Source organism: Hemitrygon akajei, chromosome 24, assembly GCF_048418815.1.
Source record: "Hemitrygon akajei chromosome 24, sHemAka1.3, whole genome shotgun sequence".
NCBI lineage: Eukaryota > Metazoa > Chordata > Chondrichthyes > Myliobatiformes > Dasyatidae > Hemitrygon > Hemitrygon akajei.
The window spans coordinates 40,937,302-40,958,971 of NC_133147.1; the positions used below are offsets into that span (position 1 = coordinate 40,937,302).

General features: G+C 53.5%; 1 protein-coding gene across 1 annotated transcript in view; it reads right to left on the reverse strand.

The window, feature by feature from the left end:
- Positions 1–21,144, reverse strand: part of LOC140716028 (tumor protein p63-regulated gene 1-like protein) — a 48,294-nt gene extending 27,150 nt beyond the window's left edge. Inside the window, exons 1-4 of the mRNA XM_073028687.1 lie at positions 20,755–21,144; positions 16,495–16,583; positions 14,296–14,472; positions 9,354–9,507 (exon numbers count right to left, since the gene is read on the reverse strand). Of these exons, the coding sequence (XP_072884788.1) occupies positions 9,354–9,507; positions 14,296–14,472; positions 16,495–16,583; positions 20,755–20,991 (657 nt within the window). The 5' untranslated portion in view covers positions 20,992–21,144. The remainder of the gene's footprint in view (positions 1–9,353; positions 9,508–14,295; positions 14,473–16,494; positions 16,584–20,754) is intronic.
- Between the last annotated feature and the right edge of the window lie 526 nt (positions 21,145–21,670).

Genomic DNA, 21,670 nt, shown 5'->3' on the forward strand with positions numbered 1-21,670 from the left:
CAGTGTGGTATGGAGTGAGGCCTCGGTGTGGTATGGAGTGAGGCCTCGGTGTGGTATGGAGTGAGGCCTCAGTGTGGTATGGAGTGAGGCCTCGGTGTGGTATGGAGTGAGGCCTCGGTGTGGTATGGAGTGAGGCCTCAGTGTGGTATGGAGTGAGGCCTCAGTGTGGTATGGAGTGAGGCCTCAGTGTGGTATGGAATCAGGCCTCAGTGTGGTATGGAGTGAGGCCTCAGTGTGGTATGGAGTGAGGCCTCAGTGTGGTATGGAATCAGGCCTCAGTGTGGTATGGAGTGAGTCCTCGGTGTGGTATGGAGTGAGTCCTCGGTGTGGTATGGAGTGAGGCCCTCGGTGTGGTATGGAGTGAGGCCTCAGTGTGGTATGGAGTGAGGCCTCAGTGTGGTATGGAATCAGGCCTCAGTGTGGTATGGAGTGAGGCCTCGGTGTGGTATGGAGTGAGGCCTCGGTGTGGTATGGAGTGAGGCCTCAGTGTGGTATGGAGTGAGGCCCTCGGTGTGGTATGGAGTGAGGCCTCGGTGTGGTATGGAGTGAGGCCTCAGTGTGGTATGGAGTGAGGCCTCGGTGTGGTATGGAGTGAGGCCTCGGTGTGGTATGGAGTGAGGCCTCGGTGTGGTATGGAGTGAGGCCTCAGTGTGGTATGGAATGAGGCCTCAGTGTGGTATGGAGTGAGGCCTCGGTGTGGTATGTAGTGAGGTCTCGGTGTGGTATGGAGTGAGGCCTCGGTGTGGTATGGAGTGAGGTCTCGGTGTGGTATGGAGTGAGGCCTCGGTGTTGGTATGGAGTGAGGCAGTGTGGTATGGAGTGAGGCCTCAGTGTTGTATGGAGTGAGGCAGTGTGGTATGGAGTGAGGCCCTCAGTGTGGTATGGAGTGAGGCCTCAGTGTGGTATGGAATGAGGCCTCAGTGTGGTATGGAATCAGGCCTCAGTGTGGTATGGAGTGAGGCCTCGGTGTGGTATGGAGTGAGGCCTCGGTGTGGTATGGAGTGAGGCCTCGGTGTGGAATGGAGTGAGGCCTCAGTGTGGAAGGAGTGAGGCCTCAGTGTGGTATGGAGTGAGGCCTCAGTGTGGTATGGAATCAGGCCTCAGTGTGGTATGGAGTGAGACCTCAGTGTCGGTATGGAGTGAGGCCTCGGTGTGGTATGGAGTGAGGCCTCGGTGTGGTCTGGAGTGAGGCCTCGGTGTGGTATGGAGTGAGGCGTCGGTGTGGTATGGAGTGAGACCTCAGTGTGGTATGGAGTGAGGCCTCAGTGTGGTATGGAGTGAGGCCTCAGTGTGGTATGGAATCAGGCCTCAGTGTGGTATGGAGTGAGGCCTCAGTGTGGTATGGAGTGAGGCCTCGGTGTGGTATGGAGTGAGGCCTCGGTGTGGTATGGAGTGAGGCCTCAGTGTGGTATGGAGTGAGGCCTCAGTGTGGTATGGAATCAGGCCTCAGTGTGGTATGGAGTGAGGCCTCGGTGTGGTATGGAGTGAGGCCTCGGTGTGGTATGGAGTGAGGCCTCAGTGTGGTATGGAGTGAGGCCTCGGTGTGGTATGGAGTGAGGCCTCAGTGTGGTATGGAGGTGAGGCCTCGGTGTGGTATGGAGTGAGGCCTCGATGTGGTATGGAGTGAGGCCTCGGTGTGGTATGGAGTGAGGACTCGGTGTGGTATGGAGTGAGGCCTCAGTGTGGTATGGAGTGAGGCCTCGGTGTGGTATGGAGTGAGGCCTCGGTGTGGTATGGAATCAGGCCTCAGTGTGGTATGGAGTGAGGCCTCAGTGTGGTATGGAGTGAGGCCTCAGTGTGGTATGGAGTGAGGCCTCGGTGTGGTATGGAGTGAGGTCTCGGTGTGGTATGGAGTGAGGCCTCGGTGTGGTATGGAGTGAGGTCTCGGTGTGGTATGGAGTGAGGCCTCGGTGTGGTATGGAGTGAGGCAGTGTGGTATGGAGTGAGGCCTCAGTGTTGTATGGAGTGAGGCAGTGTGGTATGGAGTGAGGCCTCAGTGTGGTATGGAGTGAGGCCTCGGTGTGGTATGGAGTGAGGCCTCGGTGTGGTATGGAGTGAGGCCTCAGTGTGGTATGGAGTGAGGCCTCAGTGTGGTATGGAGTGAGGCCTCGGTGTGGTATGGAGTGAGGCAGTGTGGTATGGAGTGAGGCCTCAGTGTGGTATGGAGTGAGGCCTCGGTGTGGTATGGAGTGAGGCCTCAGTGTGGTATGGAGTGAGGCCTCGGTGTGCTATGGAGTGAGGCCTCGGTGTGGTATGGAGTGAGGCCTCAGTGTGGTATGGAGTGAGGCCTCAGTGTGGTATGGAGTGAGGCGGTGTGGTATGGAGTGAGGCCTCAGTGTGGTATGGAGTGAGGGCTCGGTGTGGTATGGAGTGAGGCCTCAGTGTGGTATGGAGTGAGGCCTCAGTGTGGTATGGAGTGAGGCCTCAGTGTGGTATGGAATCAGGCCTCAGTGTGGTATGGAGTGAGGCCTCAGTGTGGTATGGAGTGAGGCCTCAGTGTGGTATGGAATCAGGCCTCAGTGTGGTATGGAGTGAGGCCTCAGTGTGGTATGGAGTGAGGCCTCGGTGTGGTATGGAATGAGGCCTCGGTGTGGTATGGAATGAGGCCTCGGTGTGGTATGGAGTGAGGCCTCGGTGTGGTATGCAATGAGGCCTCGGTGTGGTATGGAGTGAGGCCTCGGTGTGGTATGGAGTGAGGCCTCGGTGTGGTATGGAGTGAGGCCTCAGTGTGGTATGGAGTGAGGCCTCGGTGTGGTATGGAGTGAGGCCTCGGTGTGGTATGGAGTGAGGCCTCAGTGTGGTATGGAGTGAGGCCTCAGTGGTATGGAGTGAGGCCTCGGTGTGGTATGGAGTGAGGCCTCAGTGTGGTATGGAATGAGGCCTCAGTGTGGTATGGAGTGAGGCCTCGGTGTGGTTTGGAGTGAGGCCTCAGTGTGGTATGGAGTGAGGCCTCAGTGTGGTATGGAGTGAGGCCTCGGTGTGGTATGGAGTGAGGCCTCAGTGTGGTATGGAGTGAGGCCTCGGTGTGGTATGGTGTGAGGCCTCAGAGTGGTATGGAGTGAGGCCTCAGTGTGGTATGGAGTGAGGCCTCAGTGTGGTATGGAATGAGGCCTCGGTGTGGTATGGAGTGAGGCCTCAGAGTGGTATGGAGTGAGGCCTCAGTGTGGTATGGAGTGAGGCCTCGGTGTGGTATGGAATGAGGCCTCGGTGTGGTATGGAGTGAGGCCTCAGTGTGGTATGGAGTGAGGCCTCAGTGTGGTATGGAGTGAGGCCTCAGTGTGGTATGGAATGAGGCCTCGGTGTGGTATGGAGTGAGGCCTCGGTGTGGTATGGAGTGAGGCCTCAGTGTGGTATGGAGTGAGGCCTCGGTGTGGTATGGAATGAGGCCTCGGTGTGGTATGGAGTGAGGCCTCAGTGTGGTATGGAGTGAGGCCTCAGTGTGGTATGGAGTGGGGCCTCGGTGTGGTATGGAATGAGGCCTCGGTGTGGTATGGAGTGAGGCCTCAGTGTGGTATGGAGTGAGGCCTCAGTGTGGTATGGAGTGAGGCCTCAGTGTGGTATGGAATGAGGCCTCGGGTGTGGTATGGAATGAGGCCTCGGTGTGGTATGGAGTGAGGCCTCAGTGTGGTATGGAGTGAGGCCTCGGTGTGGTATGGAGTGAGGCCTCAGAGTGGTATGGAGTGAGGCCTCGGTGTGGTATGGAGTGAGGCAGTGTGGTATGGAATGAGGCCTCGGTGTGGTATGGAGTGAGGCCTCGGTGTGGTATGGAGTGAGGCCTCGGTGTGGTATGGAGTGAGGCCTCAGTGTGGTATGGAGTGAGGCCTCGGTGTGGTATGGAGTGAGGCCTCGGTGTGGTATGGAGTGAGGCCTCAGTGTGGTATGGAGTGAGGCCTCAGTGGTATGGAGTGAGGCCTCGGTGTGGTATGGAGTGAGGCCTCAGTGTGGTATGGAATGAGGCCTCAGTGTGGTATGGAGTGAGGCCTCGGTGTGGTTTGGAGTGAGGCCTCAGTGTGGTATGGAGTGAGGCCTCAGTGTGGTATGGAGTGAGGCCTCGGTGTGGTATGGAGTGAGGCCTCAGTGTGGTATGGAGTGAGGCCTCGGTGTGGTATGGTGTGAGGCCTCAGAGTGGTATGGAGTGAGGCCTCAGTGTGGTATGGAGTGAGGCCTCAGTGTGGTATGGAATGAGGCCTCGGTGTGGTATGGAGTGAGGCCTCAGAGTGGTATGGAGTGAGGCCTCAGTGTGGTATGGAGTGAGGCCTCGGTGTGGTATGGAATGAGGCCTCGGTGTGGTATGGAGTGAGGCCTCAGTGTGGTATGGAGTGAGGCCTCAGTGTGGTATGGAGTGAGGCCTCAGTGTGGTATGGAATGAGGCCTCGGTGTGGTATGGAGTGAGGCCTCGGTGTGGTATGGAGTGAGGCCTCAGTGTGGTATGGAGTGAGGCCTCGGTGTGGTATGGAATGAGGCCTCGGTGTGGTATGGAGTGAGGCCTCAGTGTGGTATGGAGTGAGGCCTCGGTGTGGTATGGAATGAGGCCTCGGTGTGGTATGGAATGAGGCCTCGGTGTGGTATGGAGTGAGGCCTCGGTGTGGTATGGAATGAGGCCTCAGTGTGGTATGGAGTGAGGCCTCAGTGTGGTATGGAGTGAGGCCTCGGTGTGGTATGGAGTGAGGCCTCAGTGTGGTATGGAGTGAGGCCTCGGTGTGGTATGGAGTGAGGCCTCAGTGTGGTATGGAGTGAGGCCTCAGTGGTATGGAGTGAGGCCTCGGTGTGGTATGGAGTGAGGCCTCAGTGTGGTATGGAATGAGGCCTCAGTGTGGTATGGAGTGAGGCCTCGGTGTGGTATGGAGTGAGGCCTCAGTGTGGTATGGAGTGAGGCCTCGGTGTGGTATGGAGTGAGGCCTCGGTGTGGTATGGAATGAGGCCTCGGTGTGGTATGGAGTGAGGCCTCAGAGTGGTATGGAGTGAGGCCTCAGTGTGGTATGGAGTGAGGCCTCAGTGTGGTATGGAATGAGGCCTCGGTGTGGTATGGAGTGAGGCCTCAGAGTGGTATGGAGTGAGGCCTCAGTGTGGTATGGAGTGAGGCCTCGGTGTGGTATGGAATGAGGCCTCGGTGTGGTATGGAGTGAGGCCTCAGTGTGGTATGGAGTGAGGCAGTGTGGTATGGAGTGAGGCCTCAGTGTGGTATGGAATGAGGCCTCGGTGTGGTATGGAGTGAGGCCTCAGTGTGGTATGGAGTGAGGCCTCAGTGTGGTATGGAGTGAGGCCTCGGTGTGGTATGGAATGAGGCCTCGGTGTGGTATGGAGTGAGGCCTCAGTGTGGTATGGAGTGAGGCCTCAGTGTGGTATGGAGTGAGGCCTCGGTGTGGTATGGAATGAGGCCTCGGTGTGGTATGGAATGAGGCCTCGGTGTGGTATGGAATGAGGCCTCGGTGTGGTATGGAGTGAGGCCTCAGTGTGGTATGGAGTGAGGCCTCAGTGTGGTATGGAGTGAGGCCTCAGTGTGGTATGGAATGAGGCCTCGGTGTGGTATGGAGTGAGGCCTCGGTGTGGTATGGAGTGAGGCCTCGGTGTGGTATGGAATGAGGCCTCGGTGTGGTATGGAGTGAGGCCTCAGTGTGGTATGGAGTGAGGCCTCAGTGTGGTATGGAGTGAGGCCTCAGTGTGGTATGGAATGAGGCCTCGGTGTGGTATGGAGTGAGGCCTCGGTGTGGTATGGAGTGAGGCAGTGTGGTATGGAATGAGGCCTCAGTGTGGTATGGAGTGAGGCCTCAGTGTGGTATGGAATGAGGCCTCGGTGTGGTATGGAGTGAGGCCTCGGTGTGGTATGGAGTGAGGCCTCAGTGTGGTATGGAGTGAGGCCTCAGTGTGGTATGGAGTGAGGCCTCGGTGTGGTATGGAGTGAGGCCTCGGTGTGGTATGGAGTGAGGCCTCGGTGTGGTATGGAGTGAGGCAGTGTGGTATGGAGTGAGGCCTCAGTGTGGTATGGAGTGAGGCCTCAGTGTGGTATGGAGTGAGGCAGTGTGGTATGGAGTGAGGCCTCAGTGTGGTATGGAGTGAGGCCTCGGTGTGGTATGGAGTGAGGCCTCAGTGTGGTATGGAGTGAGGCCTCGGTGTGGTATGGAGTGAGGCCTCAGTGTGGTATGGAGTGAGGCCTCAGTGTGGTATGGAGTGAGGCCTCGGTGTGGTATGGAGTGAGGCCTCAGTGTGGTATGGAGTGAGGCCTCGGTGTGGTATGGAGTGAGGCCTCAGTGTGGTATGGAGTGAGGCCTCGGTGTGGTATGGAGTGAGGCCTCAGTGTGGTATGGAGTGAGGCCTCAGTGTGGTATGGAGTGAGGCCTCAGTGTGGTATGGAGTGAGACCTCGGTGTGGTATGGAGTGAGGCCTCAGTGTGGTATGGAGTGAGGCCTCAGTGTGGTATGGAATGAGGCCTCGGTGTGGTATGGAGTGAGGCCTCAGTGTGGTATGGAGTGAGGCCTCAGTGTGGTATGGAGTGAGGCCTCGGTGTGGTATGGAATGAGGCCTCGGTGTGGTATGGAGTGAGGCCTCAGTGTGGTATGGAGTGAGGCCTCAGTGTGGTATGGAGTGAGGCCTCGGTGTGGTATGGAATGAGGCCTCGGTGTGGTATGGAGTGAGGCCTCGGTGTGGTATGGAGTGAGGCCTCAGTGTGGTATGGAATGAGGCCTCGGTGTGGTATGGAGTGAGGCCTCAGTGTGGTATGGAGTGAGGCCTCGGTGTGGTATGGAATGAGGCCTCGGTGTGGTATGGAGTGAGGCCTCAGTGTGGTATGGAGTGAGGCCTCAGTGTGGTATGGAGTGAGGCCTCAGTGTGGTATGGAGTGAGGCCTCAGTGTGGTATGGAATGAGGCCTCGGTGTGGTATGGAGTGAGGCCTCGGTGTGGTATGGAGTGAGGCAGTGTGGTATGGAATGAGGCCTCAGTGTGGTATGGAGTGAGGCCTCAGTGTGGTATGGAATGAGGCCTCGGTGTGGTATGGAGTGAGGCCTCGGGTGTGGTATGGAATGAGGCCTCAGTGTGGTATGGAGTGAGGCCTCGGTGTGGTATGGAGTGAGGCCTCGGTGTGGTATGGAGTGAGGCCTCAGTGTGGTATGGAGTGAGGCCTCGGTGTGGTATGGAGTGAGGCCTCAGTGTGGTATGGAGTGAGGCCTCGGTGTGGTATGGAGTGAGGCCTCGGTGTGGTATGGAGTGAGGCCTCAGTGTGGTATGGAGTGAGGCCTCGGTGTGGTATGGAGTGAGGCCTCAGTGTGGTATGGAGTGAGGCCTCGGTGTGGTATGGAGTGAGGCCTCAGTGTGGTATGGAGTGAGGCCTCGGTGTGGTATGGAGTGAGGCCTCAGTGTGGTATGGAGTGAGGCCTCAGTGTGGTATGGAGTGAGACCTCGGTGTGGTATGGAGTGAGGCCTCAGTGTGGTATGGAGTGAGGCCTCAGTGTGGTATGGAGTGAGGCCTCGGTGTGGTATGGAGTGAGGCCTCGGTGTGGTATGGAGTGAGGCCTCAGTGTGGTATGGAGTGAGGCCTCGGTGTGGTATGGAGTGAGGCCTCAGTGTGGTATGGAGTGAGGCCTCGGTGTGGTATGGAGTGAGGCCTCAGTGTGGTATGGAGTGAGGCCTCAGTGTGGTATGGAGTGAGGCCTCGGTGTGGTATGGAGTGAGGCCTCGGTGTGGTATGGAGTGAGGCCTCAGTGTGGTATGGAGTGAGGCCTCGGTGTGGTATGGAGTGAGGCCTCAGTGTGGTATGGAATGAGGCCTCGGTGTGGTATGGAATGAGGCCTCAGTGTGGCATGGAGTGAGGCCTCGGTGTGGTATGGAATGAGGCCTCAGTGTGGTATGGAGTGAGGCCTCGGTGTGGTATGGAGTGAGGCAGTGTGGTACTGAGTGAGGCCTCGGTGTGGTATGGAGTGAGGCCTCGGTGTGGTATGGAGTGAGGCCTCAGTGTGGTATGGAGTGAGGCCTCGGTGTGGTATGGAGTGAGGCCTCGGTGTGGTATGGAGTGAGGCCTCAGTGTGGTATGGAGTGAGACCTCGGTGTGGTATGGAGTGAGGCCTCGGTGTGGTATGGAGTGAGGCCTCAGTGTGGTATGGAGTGAGGCCTCGGTGTGGTATGGAGTGAGGCCTCGGTGTGGCAGGTATGAGAGGGTCTGCTGTATTACAACAGTGCTGTGCAGAAGAAGCTCGAAGGGGTTGGACTACAGCTGGAGATGACCACAAACGTACAGCTGGAGATGACCACAAACGTACAGCTGGAGATGACCACAAACGTACAGCTGGAGATGACCACAAACGTACAGCTGGAGATGACCACAAACGTACAGCTGGAGATGACCACAAACGTACAGCTGGAGATGACCACAAACGTACAGCTGGAGATGACCACAAACGTACAGCTGGAGATGACCACAAACGTACAGCTGGAGATGACCACAAACCTACAGCTGGAGATGACCACAAACGTACAGCTGGAGATGACCACAAACATACAGCTGGAGATGACCACAAACATACAGCTGGAGATGACCACAAACGTACAGCTGGAGATGACCACAAACATACAGCTGGAGATGACCACAAACGTACAGCTGGAGATGACCACAAACGTACAGCTGGAGATGACCACAAACGTACAGCTGGAGATGACCACAAACATACAGCTGGAGATGACCACAAACATACAGCTGGAGATGACCACAAACATACAGCTGGAGATGACCACAAACGTACAGCTGGAGATGACCACAAACGTACACTCCGTGCCACTTCGATAGGTACAGAAGATAACGAATAAAGTGGCCACTGACTGGATACAAAGCTTAATGCAGTTTAAAGTGGTTCATGAGTCAGAGGTAGGTCAGGACTGAGGCGAGGATTCTCCTCTCTGCTCACCTTCTGGGCAACTTCCTTCTCTCAGCCTTCCAAATCCTTCCCACTGTGCTCTCTCCCTCTCAACTCTGCTTCTGCATGCCCCCTACACAGTCCGTGTACCCTCTCTCCTCTGGATAATTCTCCATCTGCTCCTACCATTCTCCCTCTGCCACATCCACAACTTCCAGCCCTCCTTCCTCTCTCCTCCCGAGACCCCGTCCACCCCCTCACTCACTCCGCAGCCCCCCTGCCTCCATCTCCCTCTGTCACTCTGGTGCATTCCCCTCTCATCTCCACCTACTCCTCTCTTCCTTCTCTCCACCTGTCCTCTCTGCACCATTACACCGTTCACTTTCCTATCCATCATCCCTCCCTCCATCCTCTTTCCTCACTCCTACCTTCCTCTTCCTCTTCCCCCATTCAATGCCACTTCTGCCTCCCTCCTCTTTTGCGAAATTTCCCCCACCCACGCCCTACCTCACCTCGCAGAAGGAGGACAGCTCGTGGTTCCGCTCCGCCCCGGGATGTTCTGTTAGGGTAACAAACGGCAGATCCCGCGACCATGGATTCCACCAGGAACTGAAAGATGGCTCCCGCAGTTTGTCCCATTGGATCCGCAAGCCGAGACCGGAACGCCTGGGGTCGAAGGGCAGCACGATGAGCTGACATTCAACACCTCCCACGTTGCCTGTGCCTGCCCGTCTCCTCTCTCTCACGCACACAGGAGTGCCATCACTCGAGTCGAAGGTTACATTCTCACAATGTTAACCCTTTAATGGAGTGCTCCTGTGCGCGACGTGGGCCGTCTGCTACGTGGACAGCTACCACACACAGCGTTTGTGGCGAGGGTCAGGGTCCAGTGACGTGACCTGCACGCTGACCGGGGACTACAGCTGTAGCCTTTCTCCACCTTCATGTGTCCTCATCTTTCACTCTTTCACTTCTATGGTTGAATCACTCTTTGTCTAGAAACTCCCCCTGACCTCAAGATGGCATCACTCTCGGGATCACAACCCACTCTCCCATGATCCTCGGAGAAGGTGAACTGGTGAAGCACGAAACCTCTCCCCTCCCCTCCCACAATCCCTACCCAATGAGAGAGGAGGCCAACCAGCGCTCAATCCATGGCCAGAGTTCACGTGGGAAGTCTGCTACATAGACAGCCAGGTTTTGACAGATGGGGAAGGGGATCAGCTCATTTCCTGCTCCTGGCTCCTGAGGTAGGTAGGGAGGAAGGTGGATCAGTAAGAATTCCTGTCTCCTGACCTGTGTGTTGGGAAAGGTCTGCACAGGTTTCAGCCTGGAATCCTCCTTCTAATCTCTGTCCAACATGTTATGGTTAGTGATGAAGTCAGCCTGTGTTCCCATCCCAGAACACTTGAGTTTGGAAGTGAAGGGGTTAATCATCCTGACAAGCTGATGCCGGGATTCATGAGGAGGTGAATCAGCAGCAATTCCCGGCACGGAGGCCTGAATCCATAAGGAGCAGAATTAGGCCATTCAGCCCACTTGCTCTGTTCCACCAAGGCTGATTCATAAAACATAGAAATTTACAGCACATTACAGGCCCTTCGGCCCACAATGTTGTAACCTACTCTAGAGACGGCCTAGAATTTCCCTAGCCCATAGCCCTCTACTTTCCTAAGCTCCATATACCTATCCAAGAGGCTCTTAAAAGACCCTGTTGTATCCGCTTCCCCCACCGTCGCCAGCAGTGTATTCCACACACTCACCACTCTCTGTGTGAAAAACTTACCCCGACATCCCCTCGGTACCTACTTCCAAGCACCTTAAAACTGTGCCCTCTTGTGTTAGCCATTTCAGCCCTGGGAAAAAGCCTCTGACTATCCCCATGATCAATGCTCCTCATCATCTTATACCCCTCTATCAGGTCACCTCGCATCCTCTGTCACTGCAAGGAGAAAAGGCCAAGTTCACTCAACCTATTCTCATAAGGTACGCGCTCCAATCCAGGCAATATTGTAAATCTTCTCTGCACTCTCTCAGTAGTATCCACATTCTTCCTGTAGTGAGGCGACCAGAATTAAACACAGTACTCCAAGTGGGGTCTGACCAGGGTCTTTAACATTACCTCACAACTCTTGAACTCAATCCCACAATTAATGAAGACCAACACACCATATGACTTCTGAACAACACTGTCAACCTATGGACGTGGACCCCAAGATCTCTCAGATCCTCTAACCATTTATGTTATATTCTGTCTTCAAATTGGACATACCAAAATGAACCACTTCACACTTATCTGGGTTGAAGTCCATCTGCCACTTCTCAGCCCAGTTCTGCATCCTATCGATGTCCCACTGTAACCTCTGACAACCCTCCAGACTATCCACAACACCCCCAACCTTTGTGTCATCAGCAAACTTACTAACCCACCCTTCTAGTTCTTCATCCAGATCATTTATTTAAATCACAAAGAGAAGGGGTCTCAGAACAGATCCCTGCAGAAGCCCACCTCCGTGCAGAATACAAACCATTTACAACCACCCTTTGCCTTCTGTGGGCAAGCCAATTCTGGATCTACAAAGTAAGGTCTCCTTTGATCCCATGCCTCCTTACTTTCTGAATGAGACTTGCATGGGGAACCTTATCAAATGCCTTACTGAAATCCATATACACTACATCCACTGCTCTACCTCCATCAATGTGTTTAGTCACATCCTCAAAGAATTCAATCAGGCTCGTAAGGCACGACCTGCCCTTGACAAAGCCATGCTGACTATCCCTAATCAGATTATGTCTCTCCAAATCCTGCCTCTCCCTGGTCTATAATTTCCTGGGTTATCTCTACTCACTTTCTTGAACAAGGAAACAACATTTGCAACCCTCCAATCCTCCGGTACTTCTCCCGTCCCTATCGATGACAGAAAGATCATTGCAAGAGGCTTAGCAATCTCCTCCCTCACTTCCCACAGTAGCCTGGGGTACATCTCATCTGGCCCCGGTGACTTATCTAACTTAATGCTTTTCAAAAGCTCCAGCACATCCTCCTTCCTAATGTCTACATGCTCAAGCATTTCAATCCACTGTAAGTCATCCCCACAATTGCCAAGGCCCTTTTCCCTGGTGAATACTGAAGCAAATTATTCAATAAGTACCTCTGCTATCTCCTTCGACTCCATGCACAAGTTTCCACTGTCACACCTGATTGGTCCTATTCTCTCACGTCTCATCCTCTTGCTCTTCACATACTTGTAGAATGCCTTGGGGTTTTCCTTAATCCTGTTCACCAAGGCCTGCACATGGCCCCTCCTGGCTCTCCTAATTCCATTCTTAAACTCCTTCCTAGTAATCTTGTAATTTTCTAGAGCTCTAGCAGTACCTATTTTCTTAACTTTTCGTAAGCTTTTCTTTTCTTCTTAATTATATTTTCTACATACTTTGTACACCATGGTTCTTTAACTCTACCATCTTCCCCCTGACTCAATGGAACGTACCTATGCAGAACTCCATGCAAATGTTCCCTGAACATTTCTGCAGTGGAACCTCTGCTCCCAAGATCCTGCCTAAAAGCATCATATTTCCCCCTACCCCAATTAAATATTTTCCCAAACTGTCTTCTCCTATCCCTCATCAACGTTATGGTGAAGGAGATAGAGTTGTGGTCACTACCTCTAAAATGCTCTCTCACCGAGAGATCTGACACCTGACCAGGTTCATTTCCCAACGCCAGATCATGTACAACCTCTCCTCTAGTTGATTACCAACATATTGCATCAGGAAATCTTCCTGAACACACCTAACAAATTCCATCACATCCAAACCCCTTGAGCTAAGGAGATGTCAGTCAATATTGGGAAAGCTAACATCTCCCATCACAACAACATTCGTTATCACTCTCAACCCCATTCTCCTGCCCTCTCCCTGCCACATTGATGCTCTATCACCTCCACTTAAAAAATACTCAATAACTTGGCCTCCACAGCATTCTGTGGCAACAAATTCCACACATTTGTCACCCTCCGCCTGAAGAAATTCCTCCTCATCTACGTTCTATTCTGAGGCTGGTCCTTCTGGACCTAGACTCATGCAGAATTTGAAACATCCTCTCCACTATTTTCCAATATTCAAAATTCCTTTCAATATTCAAACTGCCTTTCAATATTCCGATACATCTGTGTTCCACAATCTATTCCCTGTCCATGGATCTCGGGTTCAGGAAGCGGGAAGTGTGGTAGGGGTGGGTGTTAAATCAGTCTGCTTTGCTCCTGGTACATGTCTTCTGACCTCTGGTTTAGTGGAAGAGGGGCTGAATCTCTCCTCGCCTGCTGTCTTAGGGTGGAAATTGTGTAAACAAGGTTCTTCCTCACGAATCCAGAAATGTGACCAAACGTTTGGTTCCCTAAGGTTGTTAACAGTATTGTGAAGGACCCCATGCACCCCTCACACAATCTCTTCTCCCTCCTGCCGTCTGGGAAAAGGCACCGAAGCATTCGGGCTCTCACGACCAGACTGCGTAACAGTTTCTTCCCCCAAGCCATCAGACTCCTCAATACTCAGAGTCTAGACTGACATCTACATCATTTATTATTATATTGAAATTTGTCCTCTACTGCACCTATTGTCATTTATTTATTATTGTACTGCCCTGCACTGTTTTGTGCACTTTATGCAGTCCTGTGCAGGTCTGCAGTCCAGTGCAGTTTTTATGTTGTTTTACGTAGTCTAGTGTAGCCTTGTGCTGTCTCACATAGTCTAGTGTAGTTTTGTGTTGTTTCATGTAGCACCAGGGTCCTGGAGGAATGTTGTTTTGTTTTTACTGGGAACTGTACCAGCAGTTTGTGGTCGAAATGACAATGAACTTGACTTGTTACAGCCAGGGTGCTGGGGACGAGGGGGACGAGGGTGTAGTGCAGATAAGCTCCTACTAAGTATTAAATGCTCTCAGTTGCATATGTCTCCGATAGCCTCTGACAACCGAGTCCAGCCCCTGGCATTCACGTGTGCCTCAGCTGCTGAGCCCAACAGAACTGTTTCTGCTGACTGCTGGAGGGGCAAAGTGGGTTAAAAACAGTCGCACCATGTAGAGGTGGCTCATCAGCCGTGCTCGGCAGCTGATCTGGAAGGACAGCTCTGATCTCAAACTTCCACGGCCTAGTGGCTATACCCACTAATGGAAATAAACCCCCGAGGGAAAAATCCAGAGCTGGAATGGCTAAGGTAGTCTTACGTGGACAGCTTGTGCCAACCTTATGGGTCTCTGGAATTCCTTTGAATTCATAGCCACGTGGAGACCGGGAGCCTGCTGTGTGGGCAAGAACCTCCTATCCATATAGTACTACCCAGCCTTGCTTTATCAATGTGGACAGGTGGGATGCAACACCCACGATCAATGGAGTGCCTCAGCCCCTGATCACTGTCCAGACATTTGATTTTCCCATACCCTTCACTTTTCCTCACCTGCTGAAGGATTTTGCCGGGAACTGGAACGGTCCAACTGTGATGCTGTCAATGTAGTGAAGGGGGATCCGGAGCATCAGGTGACAGTACAGGCCCACAAAGTCATAGTGACACAGCAGCAAGACCCGAGGCGTCAGCAGCACCAGTCGCTCGATCTCCCGGTTCCAGTGGTCCACTCTGGATGGGGGCAAAAAGATACAAAGGCCTCGGTCACTGTTGCACCCTGAAGATGGAGCTTTGCAGTGGGGCAAAACTGTCTGCCACTGCATACAACCTCCAGACACAGCCGAAACACCCACTGAACGCTGAGCTGCATATCCTCGCCCATTCCCGACTCCTGCCTGACTGAACCAGAGGTAATTTCACCCACCCACATACTGAACTGTTCCCACAAACTATGGATTTCCTTTCTAGGACTTTTCATCTCACGTTCATGGTATTTATTGCTTAATTACTTATTATTATTAATGCTTTGTTTTATTTTTCTTTGGCGCTTGTATAGTTTTTTATCTTTACACATTGGCTCTTTGTCCATGTTGTTGTGGGTGGCTTTTCATCGGTTCTATACTTCGTATTGACTGCGGTGCCCACAAGGGTGAATCTCAGGGTTGTATACGGTGACATGTATGTACCTTGCTAATAAACTTACTTTGGACTTCCACTTACTTCCAGCACTGACTCCACGGCTGGACTTCTAATGTAACAAAAGCAAATGCAAACTCAACGTTGTAGAATGTAGGGTGGCATATAGCCATTCATTTTGGTAAAAGGAATTACAGCAAAGACTATTTTCTAAACAGGCAGCAAATTCAGAAATCAGAAATGCAAAGGTACCCGGGGTAGGATTCCCTGAACGTTAACTTGCAGGTTGAGTCAATAGTAAGGAAGGGAAATGCAGTGTTACCGTTCATTTCCAGAGCACTAGGGTGTAAAAACAAGTGTACAATGTCCTGTGTATGTTACTAAAAAGGGCTTCTTTGGTTTGTTACGAATAGGAATGCTTCTTTGTCTGTTAAAAGTTTCTCTTGCCGTTGTTTCGCTTTAGAATGGCTGATATGGTAATTGTATTCATTTGTTAATCAATGGGGAATATTATTGTGTTTCGTGAGGCTGGGAACTTGGGGGAGGGGTTGCGTGGGCTTGGGGAGTCCGGAGGGAGACGCCGAGGAAGCAGGACGTGCGCTCGGACGACCACCGGGGAGTCCGAAGTGGGAGTTTCGGGAGGACGACCACCGAGGAGTCGAATGGTTCGCTGGATGAGCTCCACCGATGTGCACTAAACTGACTGAACTTTGATAAGTTGGCGCCTTTTGTTTTCTTGTATATATATATATATATAGTATTGCCTAATACTCTTTTAATTTTAGTAAACTCTTTAAAGTGTATTTCATAACGGTATTTGTTGTGGGTTTGATACTGCCGGCGGGGGCGCGAGGCATAAACGCGATTCTCACAGCACCTGTGTGAACGGGAGGCGGGGTTGGTGTGTGGCTGGATCTCTTTTTCCCCTAGACATATACCAGCCTGTTGGGTAAGTGTTACACAAGGATGTAGTGCTGAAGCTTTATCTGGCATCGGTCAGACCACAGTGAGCGGTTTTGGGATCTGTAAGTATCCGCCTGTACAGTGGATGCAATGGATTGTAGAAGCGTTGATGAACTCTAAACATGCCATTAAAGATGGTGGACACAGGAGGTCTCCGATAGCCCAGCTCCACTGGGAGCTGCGTGCCCAAGGACGAAAGTAAGAAATGAGAGTGTCTGGGGTGGTTTACAAGAACAAGCCCGAGAACGAATGTGTTACATATGCTGAGCGTTCGATGGCATTAGTGGAGCAGACTCAACTGGGTGAATGGCCTAAATCCAGTCCTATGTCCATGGCATATGAAGGTTGGTATACCATTTAACCCCTTCACCAACTAATTCATCTTTTGCCTGCTTTGTGGATTATTGGACATGGCCCAGAAGTTCCACCATCCATAACACTCCCCAGGTCCCCACTGTTTATCTACCTCATTCTCTCTCTCCACTCTCTTCCCTCCAGCTCCTCTCCATTCTACCCTTTCCTTCATTCCCCACCTCATCTCCCAGCCCCTCTCCTCACACGCCCACTCTCCACCTATACCCAGATTTGTCTCCCTCAATCAAAACCAAACGCATCCTCCCCCCTCTGCTCCACTGAGATCTGGGCTCCACTCACTCTACCAGAAGCCAGGCGCTCTCCACTTTTCCGTCTTCATCCGTCAGTTTTCTCGCTGTCTCGCTGATCGCTGTTTGCAATGTCCCTGGCTGAGGAAGAGGCAGAGACCATAACCATTCAGTCAGGACTCAGAGATATGCCCCTCTCTAGGACAGGGGTAGAGAGAACATGCCACACAGAAACCCGGGCACAGCAGGACACCCTGAAATATTACCCAGATACACAGCAAGATTCCATCACTGTCTCATTGTAATATTCCAATTCAGAAGATCCCAGAGCCAACTGTTGGCCAGAAAGAATCTTCGAATCAGTGAATTCAAATGAATCAAGGACAGTGGAAGCAGTCTTTGTTCTTGCCGTGTGCTTGGGGGATGGAGGCTGCCATTTTGTGAAGACACTCGATTCTCCATTTTGTGAGCTTGACATGTTGGACTTGATTAGTGTTTTAAAGAAGGCACAAAGACTCTTCAGGTAATCTGCTGGACTGGAGGTCATTTCCAAAGAAGGAGTTGTTTGTGAGGTGTCCTTTGGTTGGATATAACATGCAGGATTGTGAATGCCTGAGGTATTCAAGCTCATTGCTGACTGAGAACAAAGAGCCATGAGTCAGCAACTGTCCCTTGATGGGAAGAGGAGAATAGATGGAGGCTGCTTTGGACCAGAGCCAATGACCAGGTGTTAAAGGCCAGACACATGACCTGCGGCCAATGACACGGGAATGCGATATTTGAATTGATAAGACATGGATATAAAAGTGGATGCTTTGTGGGTGCTGGTGGCGGTAACTTCGAAGAATAACCATCGCAGATACAAGCGAGAAGAGCCCTGCGTGAAGCACGTGGAGAGTGAGTCGGGACCACGAGGAACAAGGAGCGCCCGGCCAGCGTAAATTCCTCCGCCCGGGTAATACCTTTGCTATTCTTTGACTATCCAGGAGAGTCAGGGGTACTTAGTAGTTGTGCGCACAAGGTATGTAATGTATGAAATCACGTATTTGATAGTTTTGAACAATAAAGGTAATTGTCAGTAAACACAGATCTCTCTGTGCCTCACTCAGAATTGTTGGAAGAGGTAGAGGCGGTATCTCTCTCTCCTCTCCTTTCCAACACAACTCTGCAGCAATATTCAACACAAGTGAATCTGCAGATGCTGGAAATAAAAACACAAAATGCTGGCAGAACTCAGCAGCCCAGACAGCATCTATGGGAAGAGGTAGTGACGACGTTTCGGGCCGAAACCCCTCATCAGGAGTGAAGTAACATGGGATGGTCGAGGCAGGATAAGAAGTGGGGGAAGGGATAAAGTAGAGAACTGGGAAGTGATAGGCTGGAGGGAAATGGGCTGGGGGAAGGTGGAGAATTATGGGAAATAAAAGAGAAAGAAAGGTAGGGCTGGGGGAAGAGATTATAGTGAGGGGGGAAAAAGAGAGAACCAGACTGAAATAATAGATAGGGATGGGGGTAAGGGGGGTGCAGGGGTATCAACGGAGGTCTGTGAGTTGGATGTTCATGCTGGCAGGTAGGAAGCTACCTGGACGGGAGATAAGGTATTGCTCCATCGACCTGCGTGTGGCCTCATCTTGACGGTAGAGGAGGCCATGGACAGACATGTCGGAGTGGGAGTGGTCTGTGGAATTGAAGTGTGTGGCCACAGGGAGATACCACCACTGCTGGAGGACCGAGCGCCGGTGTGCGGCGAAACGGTCTCCCAGTCTGCGGCGGGTCTCCCCAATGTATAAATGGCCACATCGGGAGCTCCGGATACAGTATATCACCCCAGCTGACTCACAGGTGAAGTGGTGCCTCACCTGAAAGGACTGTCTGGGGCCTGGGATGGTGGTGAGGGAAGAAGTGTGGGGGCAGGTGTAGCACTTCTTCCATTTGCAGGGACGAGTGCCCGGAGGGAGGTCGGTGGGGAGGGATGGGGGGGATGAATGGACAGGGGAGTCGCGTAGGGAGCGATCCCTGCGGAAAGCCGAGAGTGGGGGGGAGGGGAAGATGTAGCTGGTGGTGGGATCACGTAGGAGGTGGTGGAAGTTACGGAGGATTGTACGTTGGATCTGTAGGCTGGTAGGGTGATAGGTGAGGACCAGGGGGGATCTGTAGGCTAGTAGGGTGATAGGTGAGGACCAGGGGGATCTGTAGGCTGGTAGGGTGATAGGTGAGGACCAGGGGGGATCTGTAGGCTGGTAGGGTGATAGGTGAGGACCAGGGGGGATCTGTAGGCTGGTAGGGTGATAGGTGAGGACCAGGGGGGATCTGTAGGCTGGTAGGGTGATAGGTGAGGACCAGGGGGATCTGTAGGCTGGTAGGGTGATAGGTGAGGACCAGGGGGGATCTGTAGGCTGGTAGGGTGATAGGTGAGGACCAGGGGGATCTGTAGGCTGGTAGGGTGATAGGTGAGGACCAGGGGGATCTGTAGGCTGGTAGGGTGATAGGTGAGGACCAGGGGGGATCTGTAGGCTGGTAGGGTGATAGGTGAGGACCAGGGGGATCTGTAGGCTGGTAGGGTGATAGGTGAGGACCAGGGGGGATCTGTAGGCTGGTAGGGTGATAGGTGAGGACCAGGGGGATCTGTAGGCTGGTAGGGTGATAGGTGAGGACCAGGGGGATCTGTAGGCTGGTAGGGTGATAGGTGAGGACCAGGGGGGATCTGTAGGCTGGTAGGGTGATAGGTGAGGACCAGGGGGATCTGTAGGCTGGTAGGGTGATAGGTGAGGACCAGGGGGGATCTGTAGGCTGGTAGGGTGATAGGTGAGGACCAGGGGGGATCTGTAGGCTGGTAGGGTGATAGGTGAGGACCAGGGGGGATCTGTAGGCTGGTAGGGTGATAGGTGAGGACCAGGGGGATCTGTAGGCTGGTAGGGTGATAGGTGAGGACCAGGGGGGATCTGTAGGCTGGTAGGGTGATAGGTGAGGACCAGGGGGGATCTGTAGGCTGGTAGGGTGATAGGTGAGGACCAGGGGGGATCTGTAGGCTGGTAGGGTGATAGGTGAGGACCAGGGGGATCTGTAGGCTGGTAGGGTGATAGGTGAGGACCAGGGGGGATCTGTAGGCTGGTAGGGTGATAGGTGAGGACCAGGGGGGATCTGTAGGCTGGTAGGGTGATAGGTGAGGACCAGGGGGATCTGTAGGCTGGTAGGGTGATAGGTGAGGACCAGGGGGGATCTGTAGGCTGGTAGGGTGATAGGTGAGGACCAGGGGGATCTGTAGGCTGGTAGGGTGATAGGTGAGGACCAGGGGGATCTGTAGGCTGGTAGGGTGATAGGTGAGGACCAGGGGGGATCTGTAGGCTGGTAGGGTGATGGGTGAGGACCAGGGGGGATCTGTAGGCTGGTAGGGTGATAGGTGAGGACCAGGGGGGATCTGTAGGCTGGTAGGGTGATAGGTGAGGACCAGGGGGGATCTGTAGGCTGGTAGGGTGATAGGTGAGGACCAGGAGGAATCTGTAGGCTGGTAGGGTGATAGGTGAGGACCAGGGGGGATCTGTAGGCTGGTAGGGTGATAGGTGAGGACCAGGGGGGATCTGTAGGCTGGTAGGGTGATAGGTGAGGACCAGGGGGGATCTGTAGGCTGGTAGGGTGATAGGTGAGGACCAGGGGGGGATCTGTAGGCTGGTAGGGTGATAGGTGAGGACCAGGGGGAGAGCAATATGGCTGGTAGGGTGATAGGTGAGGACCAGGGGGAGAGCAATATGGCTGGTAGGGTGATAGGTGAGGACCAGGGGGATCTGTAGGCTGGTAGGGTGATAGGTGAGGACCAGGGGGGGTCTGTAGGCTGGTAGGGTGATAGGTGAGGACCAGGGGGATCTGTAGGCTGGTAGGGTGATAGGTGAGGACCAGGGGGGATCTGTAGGCTGGTAGGGTGATAGGTGAGGACCAGGGGGGATCTGTAGGCTGGTAGGGTGATAGGTGAGGACCAGGGGGGATCTGTAGGCTGGTAGGGTGATAGGTGAGGACCAGGGGGATCTGTAGGCTGGTAGGGTGATAGGTGAGGACCAGGGGGGATCTGTAGGCTGGTAGGGTGATAGGTGAGGACCAGGGGGAGAGCAATATTCCTCATGTGCAGCAAGGTCTCAGATCGTCTCCCACAGGAGCCTCTGAGAAGGATTTCTACTCCCAAATTCACAGCACAGAGCACAGGGCCTAGAAAAGTTGCGCAGACACAGAGTCAATCCGCACCATCACACTACATCGGTGAGGCCCAGGGGCACCGCAGAACTTCAGACCTACCTCGCAACAACGCGCGATGCAGACTCACCCGTAAGGCGAAGAACTCGTCGCGGACGCCGAGGCTTACGGCCGGGGGGAGGACGGAGGGGGAGAACTCCCCGCGCGGAAGTGGCGGGTACAGGTGGGAGAAGTCGGTAGGCGGTGCGGGGGTCGTGGCCGCCGCTGACCCTGGGTCCTCCTCCGCCGCGGAGTCCGGAGGGACGTTCGCCGCCTCTTCCCCCTTCCGGACAGGGGGGCACGGCTCCGGCTCCGGCTCATCGCCCATGGCGGGCAGAGGAAATCCTAGCTCGCCCTGAAGCGGGGGACTGTCGCTCTGACACAGGAAACTCGGGGTCAGAGGCAGGAGCTGTCGGTTGCTCCGGGACTCTGCAACTTGGCAAGATGGTCGGTCACCTGTAGTAAAGCAGGAAGCCGCAGGGAGGCGGAGTGAAAGCAGAAGGGGCGGGTTAGAAACAGGTTCCAGTCGCTGGGAGATGAAACACACAGCGAGGAAGTAGTTGACAGGACAGAGAGGGATTTTGTTCAGCACACACAAGATGCCGGAGGAGCTCAGCTGGAAAAGTCGGCCCGGAACGTCGACTGTACTCTCTGCGAAAAGCTGTCTGACCCGCTGAGTTCCTCCAGCATTTTGTGTGTGTTACTCTGTCCATAGACACCGTCTGACCTGCTGAGATCCTCCAGCATTTTGTGTGTGTTACTCTGTCCATAGACACTGTCTGACCTGCTGAGTTCCTCCAGCATTTTGTGTGTGTGTTACTCTGTCCGTAGACACCGTCTGACCTGCTGAGTTCCTCCAGCATTTTGTGTGTGTTACTCTGTCCGTAGACACCGTCTGACCTGCTGAGATCCTCCAGCATTTTGTGTGTGTTACTCTGTCCATAGACACTGTCTGACCTGCTGAGTTCCTCCAGCATTTTGTGTGTGTTACTCTATCTGTAGACACC